The following is a 14,449-nucleotide window of genomic DNA, read 5'->3' on the forward strand; positions in this document are numbered from 1 at the left end:
GCAACTTTTCATGGAATTAGTTATTTTAACCTTTCCATGGAAGATTTAATTAGAAGGAAAGTTAAGCTGGATTTCATGGAATCCAGCTTCTATAGAAGGTTAAATTAGAAGTTTCAGTTAAGATGTATAAATCTTGGGTGTAAAAATTGTTGTATATTTTATTATTACAGAATAATCATGACACTAGGAGTTGTTGCTCATAATTTTAACAATTAGGCTGACAGTAGCTGAGTAGTTTCTTAATGAATTTGTACTCTAATTTATCTGCTGACATAAATTCAGTCTTATCAGCAATAATAGGCCTATATCAAATGACTTACCATCAGTAACTTACAAGTAATATTGAATTACTGAATTAGCATAATCTAAAACATTATTGTTCTGTCATCTGTCATATCAACAATCTGAAAATTTCTCCTCATTGAAGAATTATGCTATTTAATAATCTTTTAAAACTATTTTGTGTGCTTTTTATCAATTTTTATGACTTTGCTGGAAATCTGTAATTTTAGAGTATAATTTTTTATTAGTTTTCTGTATGATTTTATGTACTTCATAAGTCTGTTGTAATCTTTTCTAATGTATGTATATATATATATATATATATATATATATTTACACTCTAACATTTGCTAAAAAGATAATTATTTCACCTCTCTCTAATTCATTTGATTCACAGCTTCTAAACCATTTAACTGCTCACTTATTCAAGAAAAGGATTGTTAACTATAATTATCCTCACCTTTTCATGTTCTGTATATATATATATATATATATATATCCATAAAATGTTCTAACCAAATTATATTTAGAAACTGTTATCATACCCAACAATATTGAAAAATTCCCGCAAAATACTTTTAAAAAAAATTAATAAAAACAAAGTAAGCTGATATATACACAAATATATATCATTTAAATTCTGTTAAACTACCTAATACAGAATGTTGAGGTAAGACATAGTTTACTTTAAATGTTCATGAAAGCACTTTCGCAGGGTCCTGCTTCCTTAGTCATGATTGAAATAATTCCATTATATATATATTTACACAAATTTAAAAATAGAAATAATGAAATAGTGTACTATTTTACATGATTGCTGCTATCTGTTGCAATTTTTAAATTTTTGTTAAGCAATAACTGAGAATGTGGGATCTGCAAAAGTACTTTCATGAACAATTAAGTTAAGATATGTCTTCTTACAATATTCTGTACTAGATGAATTTTTTAATAGAATTTAAATGTAATTTATGTATTTTTTGCGGAAGAATAATATGAATCTTAAAAAGATTGATTTCAGTGAAATATATATATATATACTTTTTTAAATTTTTTTCTTTCCAATTTTAGTTCGTATGGCATACCCAAAAATTATAGTATTTTGGAAGTGGCTTTAGTTAAAGTAAAATCCTATTATATATAAAACATATACATTATTTTCTGTTTGGCGTAATTAAAAAAAGTAAAAATAAAAAAAATAGATAATGTTTGTAGTTTATTATCGACTTTTTTCTGAGGTAAGTGTACAAAAAAAATCGGATAACCAGTACAGTTTTATTGGAATATATAAATCTCACAATTCACATTATTTGACTTGCCTATATTCTAATTTCTTTTTCTTGTGAAGTGTTCAGTTTTAAAGCTTTCACATTAGTAACAGTTTAAAATTCACACAATATATAGATTAATTAAAATGTGCTCCTAACACAATAGAGATTACTGTTTAAATTACACGTAAATTTTATAATATTTTAGAAAAGCATTACATAATTTGAACATATAGCTATGATTAAAAAAAATTGTATTAAAGCAAAAAGTTCTTAAAAATGTAAAAAAAGAATGGCTTTCAAATTTGGAAATTTGATTATCTGGTACAATAATTGCCATATAATTTGGAAGTGATTATTTATAATAATTAATATTTTTAAAAGTTTTATTGTGGAGGTCATCCCAACCACCGTAGGGGAAGATGTCCACCTTGTGACAATTCGGGTCACCACATCACCCCCCTGTTCATAGCCCTGATGGGCTTTAACAGGAGTCATCTTTTAGACCATCAACTGATTACACCTCACAGTAATAAGCCAGGCCTCGGTTGGGATGTCACCAATGTAGATTCCTTGGTAGACATTTACATTGGTGATTTTTTTAATTTAGCTTTTGCCTTTGCTGCAGGCCTCATACGGACATCTTGAATGTCCTACATCGTTGCCCTCTAAACTAGCTAATAGAGTTCACAGAAGCATGAACCCCACGCCTAGTTCTACATTTTACAGAGCCAATTTGTAAATGTCTCTTAGATTGAGGCAATGGAAATAACAACATACCACCAGCAATGTTGCTTGCAACAACGGAATTTATTCATAGCTCCCTTAGTGAACTCATTATTATGGAGGTCAGTGAACTTGATAATTATTAATAAATGATTTTATTTGGTATACTATCTAATAATCCTGCTAGATTTAAATGTCATAGATTAGGTGAGCAAGTCAAGTGGGAAGTCTAATTGAGAATTTTGTTTTTTCAAGTTGTTGAATTACACTTTTTATGATGGATTGGTATTTTTTAAGTTTTGAACTAACCGGTTTTTTTACAAAGCAATTCAAATGGATCAAACCATCTCCTAGAATTTGATTTTAGTGTGTGTATATATATATATATATATAAACTTATATTTAATAGATCAACCCCCTAACTACAGAATAATTGAAATAGGATGACTTACCTTATTTAATTACATAACAGAAGTGCTTTCATTAATTTGATATGCTTTGTTAGCTGCACACATTTTATATATGAGTGTATATATATTACAAAACCAACAAACACTTGCATGACAAAAAACTTGCAATCCATGATAACATACCCATTCACTTATAATTTTATGTTAAAAATATTTTTAAACTAATTAAGTTTTTATTTTTTTTTATTTTTTAGAATTAAATTTAATTTATCATATTTTAAACCCAAACAAAAATTTAAAATCTTTTATTTAAATTAAAAGTTTAAAATTAAAATCCCAACAGGAGATAAAAATATAAAATATAAAAAATTTTTAAATATAAAAAATTGTTTAAAATGACAAAAATCAATTAATTAAAATTTACAGTCCAAATTAAAATGTAAAAATGTAAAAATGTAATTTAAACAAAGATAAAAATTACATAATTAAAAAGTAAAGGAAAATCAGTGAAATAGCTAGACATGATTTGTGCTTTAAGTTTTTGTTTTTATTTTAAAAGTTTTAATTTTTAATTATGCAATTATTTTTTTTTATTGTCTTCAGTCATTTGATTGGTTTAATGAAGCTCTCCAAGATTCCCTATCTAGTGCTAGTCGTTTCATTTCGGTATGTCCTCTACATCCTACATATTTCTTTTACATATTCCAAATGTAAAATTTTTTGCTTCTACCTGACCCTTTCTTTCTTTTCCTGTTTAGCCTCCGGCAACTACCGTTTAGATAATACTTCAGAGGATGATATGTATGAGTGTGAATGAAGTGTAGTCTTGTACATTCTCAGTTTGACCATACCTGAGATCTGTGGTTAATTGAAACCCAACCCTTCTACCTGACCCGCAAATAATAAAGCGACTATTCCAGGATGCCTTAATATGTGGGCTGTAAGTCTGACTCTTCTTTTAACTATATTTTTCCAAATGCTTCTTTCTTTATTGATTTGCCGCAATACCTAATCATTTTTCACTTTATCCACCCATCTGATTTTTAACGTTCTTCTATAGCACCACATTTCAAAAACTTCTAATCTTTTCTTCTCAGGTACTCTGATCGTCCAAGTTTCACTTCCATATAAAGCAACGCTCCAAACATATACTTTCAAAAATCTTTTCCTGACGTTTAAAATAATTTTTGATGTAAACAAATTATATTTCTGACTGAAGGCTCGTTTCGCCTGTGATATTCGGCATTTTATATCGCTCCTCCTTTGTCCATCTTTAGTAATTCTACTTCCCAAATAACAATATTGTTCTATCTCCATAATCTTTTCTCTTCCTATTTTCACATTCAGTGGTCTATCTTCATTATTTCTGCTACATTTCATTACTTTTGTTTTGTTCTTGTTTATTTTTATGGGGTAGTTCTTACGTAGGACTTCATTCATGCTGTTCATTGTTTCTTCTAAATCCTTTTTACTCTTAGCTACAATTATTATATCATCAGCTAATTGTAACGTCTTTATCTTTTCACCTTGTACTGTTACTCCGGATCTGAATTGTTCTTTAATATCATCATTTACTGCTAGTTCTATGTAAAGATTAAAAAGTAACGGGTATAGGGAACATCCTTGTTGGACTCCCTTTCTTATTATGGCTTCTTTTTTATGTTCTTCAATTATTACTGTTCTATCTCTGTATTTGAACCCTAATGTTTTCAAAATGCTGAACATTTTTCTTTAATCTTCCTTCTACTATTAATCTTGAGCACTAAAATTTCTTCGCTTGTCCCTACACTTTTTCTGAAACCAAATTGGTCTTCTCCTAACACTTCTTCCACTCTCCTCTCAATTCTTCTGTACAGAATTCTAGTTAAAATTTTTGATGTATGGCTAGTTAAGCTAATTGTTCAGTATTCTTCAAATTTATCTGCTCCTGCTTTCTTTGGTATCATGACTATAATACTCTTTTTGAAGTCTGACGGAACTTCCCCTTTTTCATAAATATTACACACCAGTTTGTATAATCTATAAATTGCTTCCTCACCTGCTCTGCGCAGTAATTCTACAGGTATTCCGTCTATTCCAGGAGCCTTTCTGCCATTCAAATCTTTTAATGCTCTCTTAAATTCAGATCTCAGCATTGATTCTCTCCTTTCATCCTCTTCGTCTTCCTCTAAAACACCATTTTCTAATTCATTTCCTCCGTATACCTCTTCAATATATTCGACCCACCTATCGACTTTGTCTTTCGTATTATAAATCGGTGTACCATCTTTGTTTAACACATTATTAGATTTTAATTTATGTACCCCAATGTTTTCCTTAACTTACCTGTATGCTCTGTCTATTTACCAATGTTCATTTCTCTTTCCACTTCTGAAAACTTCTCTTTAATCCACTATTCTTTTGCTAGTTTGCACTTCCTGTTTATAGTATTTCTTAATTGTCTATAGTTCCTTTTACTTTCTTCATCACTAGCATTATATTTTCTACGTTCATCCATCAGCTGCAATATATCGTCTGAAATCCAAGGTTTTCTACCAGTTCTCTTTATTCTGCCTAAGTTCGCTTCTGTTGATTTAATAATTTCCTTCTTAACATTCTCCCATTTTCCTTCTACATTTTCTACTTTATCTTTTTTACTCAGACCTCTTGCGATGTCCTCCTCAAAAATCTTCTTTACCTCCTCTTCATCAAACTTCTCTAAATTCCACAGATTCATCTGACACCATTTCTTCAGGTTTTTAAACCCCAATCTACATTTCATTATCACTAAATTATGGTCACTATCAATATCTGCTCCAGGGTAAGTTTTGCAGTAGACGAGTTGATTTCTAAATCTTTGCTTAACCATGATATAATCTATCTGATACCTTGCAGTATCACCTGGCTTTTTCGATGTGTATATTCTTCTATTATGATTTTTAAACTGGGTGTTGGCAATTACTAAACTGTACTTCGTGCAAAACTCTATAAGTCGGTCCCCTCTTTCATTCCTTTATCCCAGCCCATATTCACCCACTATATTTCCTTCCTTGCCTTAAACTGGATGTAACTGTGTTACATAATAATGATGTAATTATTATCGTTTTTTAATTATATTTTTACATTTTAATTCTGACTGGTAATTTTAATTAATTGACCTTTGTAATTTTAAATAATTTATATTTTTATCTCTTGTTGGGATTATAATTTAAAGTTTTTAATTTAAATAAAAGTTTTTAAATTTTTGTATGATTTTAAAGTATGATAAGTTAAATTTAATGTAAAAAAATTTAACCCACCGTGTTCTAGTGGTCTTCCCAGTTCAGCTGAATTTGGAAGTCGAGAGTTCCAACGTTCAAGTCCTAGTAAAGGCAGTTACTTTTATACGGATTTGAATACTAGATCGTGGATACCGGTATTTCAACCGGGACTCGGTCCTTTGTGGTTTACCTCCAGCGGGGACACCCACAGAGGGATTCAGTCTTTTAGCTCAGAGGCTTGAGAGTTCTCGCACTTCGTCACCGCCCACCCGTGCAATCACGGATGAACGGCAGCCCCGTACGGAGCTGTCCGTCTCTCTCTCGCTTCGATATTTCGTTTGCAGTACTCCCAATACAAAACACGTCAGTGTCGAAGTCCACCGAACTGCGTAACATCGTTCCAACCATTGTCTCCACCTCGAGAGGCCCAGTTACGCAGCACAGTCACGGTGTTCGTCGTCCCACCACGGGCACTGGAATGTCACGTATTACGGTGTGTCTAACTCCCGACAATAAGGGCAAAAGGGGTCTTCAGCTCTTCTTCGTCCACACAGGTATGAACGAAAGACCCCTATGGGCGGTCAGGAATTGTGTCAATGAAAATCGCAGTTCGCCAAACTTTCTCCAGGCCCACGGCTCAATGTGCGTGATCAACCGATGCGTCCACCTCTTTCGTGGATGCATCCCACCACGCTTGCTAATCCCTGTAGACAGCTGTTTTGGCATCGTTCTTAGACACACTCTGATAAACTTGTGCACGAGCCGCCACCACCTGTTGAAGTGGCGGCATCCCAGTCACCACCAGAACCGCCTCAGTCAAGACGAGGGGTATTCCGACGCTACTTAAGAGCCATACGGCTCTGTATTCCCTCCAACAGTCTTCTGTCGCCCTACCGTCATGGCTTTCTTCCACTCTCGGGCGCCATATGTGCGTACAGCTTCCTGTTCGACATACAGGGCCTTCCAAGTTCTCCACAGTGTGCCCAGCCCTCTCACTCACCGCTTGGACGTGACGAGTGAATGACCGTCTATGGTCTAACCACACCCCAAGATACCTGGCGGCCTCCCGCGGTTGGACCATCGCTTCCTCCATCAAAATCTGGAAGGGCACAGTCGCTTCCTGCCATTGGGACAAACAGATTTATCGTAGGATAGATGGAGTCCCAGCCCGGCCACCCACTCATCGACCATCGCTATAGCGGCATGCGCGTCACGTGTCACCTCCTCTGTGGTCTTTGCTACCACTACCACCACCAGGGCCAAATGTTGGCGTAGACGATAGGGGTGACACCTCGCGGGTGTTGCAACCGGAGAACTCGATCGTACACGATATTCCGTAGGTGGGGACTCAAAACGGAGCCCTGGGGCACCCGACACGTGGACCGGAACCAGAGATCAGCGTTACCAAGCTTGTCTACCAGCTTCCTATCATTAGGATCCAACATCCTCCTAAGATAGCCTCTCACATCCTACCCCCTCAGCGCCCGGAAGACGGAATCCCAGCTGAGGTAGTAAAAGGCATTTCGCACGTCGAGGAGTATCACCACTGGAACCCTGCATGTCCTCCAAGTGTCCGCCGCTGCTGCATCCACAATCTTCATCACCGCGTCGACCTCTTTGGTTGAAAGCCATATTGCCTCTCGTGCAGCCTTCCGTTTACCATAATCTCCTCACGGAGCCTGGCATCGAGCATTCCCTCGAAAAGTTTTGTGAGATTATTAATAAGGCAGATGGGCCTATACGAACTGGGCGCCTTCACCGTACCAGGTTTCTTCACCAAGACCAACCTCGACCACATCCAAACTTTCGGAAAGGAAATTGTTATTAAATACTCGGAGAACCTCCGCCGGTGTCTCCTCCACTAAGATGCGGACTACTTCAACCGGTATGCCATCCGGGCCAAGACTCTTGTGTAGTCTCATCCGTCTGCTGGCCCGAACTAGCTCCTCGACCCGGAACGGCGAAATTTCAACCACATCCCAACTCCGTAAGGGAAAACAGCCGCCTTGTGACGCCACCCCCGCGTTCCTGTCCTGATTGGCTTTAACGGGAGTATATCGTTAACTACTATCTCTTCCCGCAGGAGGTCTTCACCATTCGGGAACAGCGCTCTCATACTGGCTCGCACCTGCACCTCTCTCCGAACCGGCAGCAACTGGCGAAACCTCCCCGTCACAACTCGGTGTCACCGGTCCCACGGGCTCCGTTAACACTGTTGCACAGTTCCCTCCAACACCTCCTTTTCGCTTGTTTAATGGTATACCTGATAGCCGTCCTGGCCGTTAGATACTCCCGTCGTAAATCATCGGAGACTACAGGGTCTCTTCCTCTACTACGCTGATTGGCCTTCCTGCTGGCCCGTGAACGCTTGTGCAACCTGTCAAGTTCCACCAATAAACGTGCCGTCGTCCTGGTCAGTTACCCGAGAAAGCCTACACTCGTCCGTTACTATCTCTGCAAACTTTTCAGGAGACTCAACTCCGATCAGGCGGCCTTCAATCCTCCGGGAGAACTCGATGGAGCCTTCCTTGGAGGTGACCAACCTCACCGGACGGTCAATTTTGTGACTTGTCAGTGAATCAAACATGTTGTGCCTATGATCTGATGGACTGCTGCTCTTCCAGCAGCTTCCAGTTACAATAGTTGCCTACACGATCCTACGTAAGAAATGCCAAGTCTATGGCCGATCTTGACTTTCCCCGTTGGAACATGTTGCCTTCTCTGTTAATGCAGCTGAGCTCCAGCAGACTCACCTGCTCAATCAGGTGAAGACACCTAATTGACATTACTCGATCAGCAAATTCAGGGGACTTGGCATTAAACTTCCCCACCACCAGTACACTCTTGCTCCTAGTACTGGTGACTTCTTCACCCAGATCGTCGAAGAAGGTAAGGAAATCCTCTGTGTTGGTGTTGGGCAAGTGTTAACAGCTGTACACCACCAAGCCAGGTCAGCCCACACAAAGCCTGTCTCTCTGATTCCCAACTGAACACTGGCATATTAGCCGATGGGAGCCCAATGGCCGCCCCGGATGTCTAATCCACCATACAGCAAGTTCCCTCCACCATCGCTTTGTTTGGCTTAGATACCAGGATCATGTCTACCGCCTCTCGCTGAGCCACCTCCCAGCTCAGGTCCATCGCCTGTCTAAACCTGTTTGCATTGAATTGGAGGAACCTCATTTTGTTATCGGACATCCTCTGACTCAGTGGCTCTCTATACCAAACAGAATACAACATGTCGCTTCCGTGCGTTGCTCTTGCCAGTGACCTGGTTTCCCACAGGTGAAGCATAAATCAGTTTTATCCGGGCCCAAGCAACATGACGTGACATGCCCCTTCCCCCAGCACAGAAAATACCTGTTCACCACCTCTCTGGTTCTTTGATGGTTGTGTTTCAACCACATATGTCAGGAATGGTCGAACTGAGACTGTACAAGACTACATTTTACTTACACTCATATATATTATCCTCATTCATCCTCTGAAGTAATACCTGAATGATAATTCCCAGAGGCTAAACAAGAAAAGAAAAAATTTTTTTTAAATTAAAAAAAAATTTAATTAGTTTAAAATAATTTTTAACATAAAATTATAAGTGAATGAGTGGTATGTTGTCATGGACTGCAAGGTTTTGATGGTTTTGTAATATATAATTAATTTAAGCAGCTGATGATGCAAATCATATTCGCGAAAGCGCTTCTGTTATGTAATGAAATAAGATAAGTCATTCTATTTCAGTTGTTCTGTACTTAGGGTTGATCTATTAAATATAAATTAATTTGTATTGGTACAAAGGAGTATGGTTATTAAAATAATTATTTAAAAAAAAATAATTAAAAAAAAAACAAAAAAAATATATATATATATACGTATATATATTTATGCTGGAATTTTTCTTGTACATATATATCTAATGGAAATTTAATGTGTATATATTTAAAACGCTTGTTCCTAACAATAGATATATGATGGTGTGCTTTTATTGTTATTGATCTGCTGTATGTTATGGGCTTATGTGATGTTCTTGCTTTGGTACATGTATGATGTAGACAGAAGGGTTTTAGCGCCATGTCCAGATTCACACTTCAGCTGTCCTGATGGGTCCTGTATACCAATTTCTAAACAGTGTGATGGTTTTGAAGATTGTCCTAGTGGCAAAGATGAAGACAACTGTCCTGATGGTAAATTGTTTACATGTGGTTCACAACTTATATTGACAGATTTACATATAATTAATTTTTCTTTTACTCAAAATCTATAGATAACAAAAAAATTAATTAAATATTGTTATCAAATTATAAATTAAAAATTGTTCATAAATATTATAAAATATGTTATAAATATTACTTGTATTGACTTTGTTGTATAAATTTAAATTTAAGGTATAAAATATAATTCAAATGTATTAACCACCAGTTTCCTGACATTATAAACTTAAGGTTACTTGCCCTGAGACAGATTCCTTGCACTATTCCTTGTCCTATACATGTACATGGACTTTTATTTTACCTGTAAGGTTAAGTTTTTATTACTATAAACCATTCCACATTCAGTTCAGAGTTTATTGTCATTATTGCTATGAAAAATGACCACCAGACTTACCCTTTAAACAGTGACCAGAAAATTTATTGCATTATTTTTTATGAGTCAAGATGATTGAAATTTAAAACAAAATAGTGGTGAGATGATAATAGTGCTCATATTATCATTATCATTGTTACCTGGTAATCAGAATTTTATATATGTGGGCTAGAAGTCAGTCAGTTTTCTCAATTAATAATAAGTTTATATGCCTTATGTATTCACATCAGCATTTAACCATTGGATTTTATATTGCTTTGAAAGTTTGTATCAAATTATAAAATCAACTGATTTCACAATTGACAGCTTGTGGTGATTTAAGTCATTTAGATTGGAAGAAAATACCATTTATTAATGGTATTTTAATTTTAATTTGTTTTCTTAAGTGCAGCTAATTTTAGTTCTGCCTGATAGGGGAGCATTTGCAATGCCTCACTGTTTTCAAATTTTATGTTCAGCTTATGTAAATATTGATGGGTCAGTTGTGGTAAATTGGAAAATCTCATACAACTCTTCATAAATGACTGTAGTAATTTCCGTATTATTTTTCCACCGATATTAAAGTATAAAAATTCATTCTTGTTTGTATATTTAAGTGCCATTATTCTCAATAGAAAGAGATAAAAAATGAATTATTAAAAAATTGAAGAGTCTTTAAACATTAACTGACATACCGTCTGCAAACCTGTTAAAAAATTTACATGTGTGTGCAGGAGAAACTGACTTTTACCCTGCTGAATTCCACCTCAAAAAACCAATTTTTTTTTGTAAGATCATTTTTGAATGTTTAGAGTGCTATATTTGTTCTGTGTAGACAGGATTTATGATTTATATACCACAAACTAATTACAAATTCGAATCCAGTACCTACTGCAAGTAAAACACCAATGTGCCAAATAGGCAGAGGAGAGTTTTAAAAAATGTTTGAAGTAGTAATAATTTGGTGATGTATAAATGATTACAAATGAGTCGATGCTATGCTGGAAATTTTGAATGGAAGACCAAAGCATTTGAACCAAAGCATTTTTTTTATTGTTTAATGAATTTAAGAGTATCTTTTTTGCCCATATTATATATATATATATATATATATATATATATATATATATGAGAAAAAACAATATTATATTGTTCTTATAGTTTCCTTGAATTTTGACTTCACATCATTCTACTATAATTTGGCTAATTTTCATTGTTTTGTCCAGATTTTTTTTTTAATCTCATATTTTTTTTACAAATAAATAAACATTGTTCATTATCTTTGTTGCTCTTGAGGTACTCTGATGGTCATCATTAATTTACTTTAATGTGTTTATAATCTGTGATGGAGTGATAGTATCTCTGTTTCTCTTTTAAGTTTTATTTATTTTACACAATATTTTATTCTTATGATTTAGTGTTAAAATTATTAGCCTGTTTTTAAAACAACTGTTATAACTAAAAACAAACTTTTTCTAAATTATGAATAATTATCATTGATGATTGTGATCATTTTATCTAGCATTGTGTATTCAAAATTTCGGTAACTTTGAAATTAATTTTATTAAGCATAGCCCATTGGTAAAAATATATTAATATTTATATAATTATGATTTACACTTATCAACATTCATGAATGTTGATAAGTGGAAATCATAATTATATAAACTTTGAAATTCTCGTATAAATGCAATATAATAATTGATATAACTCAAGAATTATGAAGTGTAACTGTAATAAGAGTATTTTCATAGGCCTGGCGTAAAAATAGTGTTGGTGAAGGTAATTGCTGTAAAATGGCTGTGCTAAGCTATTAGTATTTTATAATAGTGTTGTAGAAATAGTTTATTAAGTCATGTGCTTTTAGGATAACTGTATAATTTTATTAAATATAAAGCAATTATTAATGTATGTGAGTGACTGGCTGTACATAGCTTGAGTAGATTTGTTCTATGTTGTGTTGTTCATTTATGTTAGTGGGTGAGGGATCAAGTACACCAAATGAAATCCACTGCATGTCGGGCGAGTTTGAGTGCAATGATGGGACTTGCATTCCTCAATTGTTCCATTGTGATAAGATAAATGACTGTTCTGATGCATCTGATGAATTAAATTGTAAAGGTATGTATATTGTCTTTGAATAAGTAAATTTTCTATTTTGTTTTTTTTTCTTTTTTTAAGATTAAATTTTAGTCATTTCATATTATTATTTCTGTTTATTACAGGTAAAGTGAATAAAATATACTGATACCTTACCAGTAAAATTATTTTTAATATACTAAAAAACACTGATACAAATCAAATAATATTTAAAATGTAGTATATTTTTTTTTATTTATATGTGTAATTAATTATTTATGGTATGATTATTCATATGTAAGTAATCGTTCTATAAGTGAATGTATCTTTGTAACAAACACACAATCCAGCCGTTTTCAGCAAAAGTTTTATTTTCATTTATTTCATTCACCTCTACTGGTAAGTGGTGTAAGAAACTAAGGAATAATTATTTCTCCGTTACAAAAAAAAAATATGATTTTGTCTTTAAGACTCATGAGTAGCATTTTTATTTTCATACTTATTTATTTTGATACTTGTAAAAGTACATTATCTATGTTTATATATTTAATTCTATTTGCGGTTGTATACAGCTTACTAATTCAAATGTTCAAGGAAATTTTAAGTCAACACTTCATTTACTATTTCCTACATTTAACTTGAACATTCTGTAGAAATTTAAACACATACTTGCTTTTCTTTATTGTATTAAAAGAAGTTAATTAAATATTTTAAAAGTATGTGGTTTTAGTATATATTTCATTATCTTAATTCTTCGATTTTTGAAACTCCGGATTAATCAGGTAAGTGAAAAAATTACTTCAGTTTTTAGGTGAGATGGCAATGCATTACTTTTCTGGTATTGATGCTTTAAGGTTAAAACAAAAGTCTTTGATTATTACAGGATAAATATTTAAAATGGAGAAATGTTATAGCTGTTAGGTCTAACTATCTAACTTTATTTAGTTAAACATTTTTTTTATGCACAGATATAATTTAATGAATACACGTATGTATCACATGAAATTAGAGTTCATCCATAACTACCTTAAAACAAATTAGTTTATTTATAGGTTTCAGTAAAGTTTATTCTTTCTTTATCTGCATTTAACACTATCGCTTTACTGATCTGTATTTCCTTTAATTGATAAAAGCATTTGTATGCAGTTTAAAGTAAATACTGAATATCATAAAATAACTACAGAAAAATTATAATTTATCCACTTACCCAAAATGCTTAAAAATGAGCAAGTAAAAGTAATGAAATTTTTTTTAATTTTATTACATCCTGTGATTTAAAAGTTACAACAAATAATTCTCTTTTTAAAATGAAATAGTTTTTTCTTTTTTGTTATTTTTTATATCACTGAAATGTAAATTCACCTCAGCCCATTACTGAGTACTGTACTAATTAATAATTAGTACATTTCACAATATTATTTCAGATGTTACACAGTTTTCTCAACATTTGTTTACATCATTGCTCTGGTAATAATTTTAATCGTAATTAGTGCATTCCCTTGTATTAAAAGAAAACCAATATATTTATTTGGTGATAAGTTAATATTTTGAGTTGAAATAATTTTCAGACTGCTTTTTGGTTGTCATTCTAGAAAGATTAAAATGTATCAGTTGTTTACAAATTAACTAGGGGTTAATTGTTTACTTCCTGCCACGGGTTAATTGTAATAAGTCCTATGGATTAAATTTAGCTTATTTTTAGAAAATAATGATGCAAATAAAATTATGAAAGAATTTAAATTCTAATTTAATTAAGTAGTAACTTGATTACTTCAGATTTTTAGAATCGCCTGAAAAATTATTTTGTATGGATGTTAGAATATGGTGGTGGGAATGGTAAATTTATAGGGGTATTCAAGAGGGCAGCTGCTGCACATACGAAAAC

The 14,449-nt window shown here is 33.5% G+C and overlaps 1 protein-coding gene across 15 annotated transcripts in view; it reads left to right on the top strand.

Annotated features, from left to right (window-relative positions):
- trol (terribly reduced optic lobes) overlaps positions 1-14,449 on the top strand; it is a 1,106,314-nt gene that overhangs the window by 817,016 nt on the left and 274,849 nt on the right. For 11 of the 15 annotated variants that reach the window (XM_075355875.1, XM_075355878.1, XM_075355883.1 and 8 more), the window contains 2 exons: positions 9,975-10,106; positions 12,463-12,606. The exons of 2 other annotated variants lie outside the window; for them this stretch is intronic. In XM_075355875.1, coding sequence (XP_075211990.1) covers positions 9,975-10,106; positions 12,463-12,606 — 276 coding nt within the window. The remainder of the gene's footprint in view (positions 1-9,974; positions 10,107-12,462; positions 12,607-14,449) is intronic. 2 more of the 15 variants (XM_075355876.1, XM_075355884.1) reach the window with 1 other exon arrangement.

This window comes from Lycorma delicatula, chromosome 2 (assembly GCF_047948215.1).
Source record: "Lycorma delicatula isolate Av1 chromosome 2, ASM4794821v1, whole genome shotgun sequence".
Lineage (NCBI taxonomy): Eukaryota > Metazoa > Arthropoda > Insecta > Hemiptera > Fulgoridae > Lycorma > Lycorma delicatula.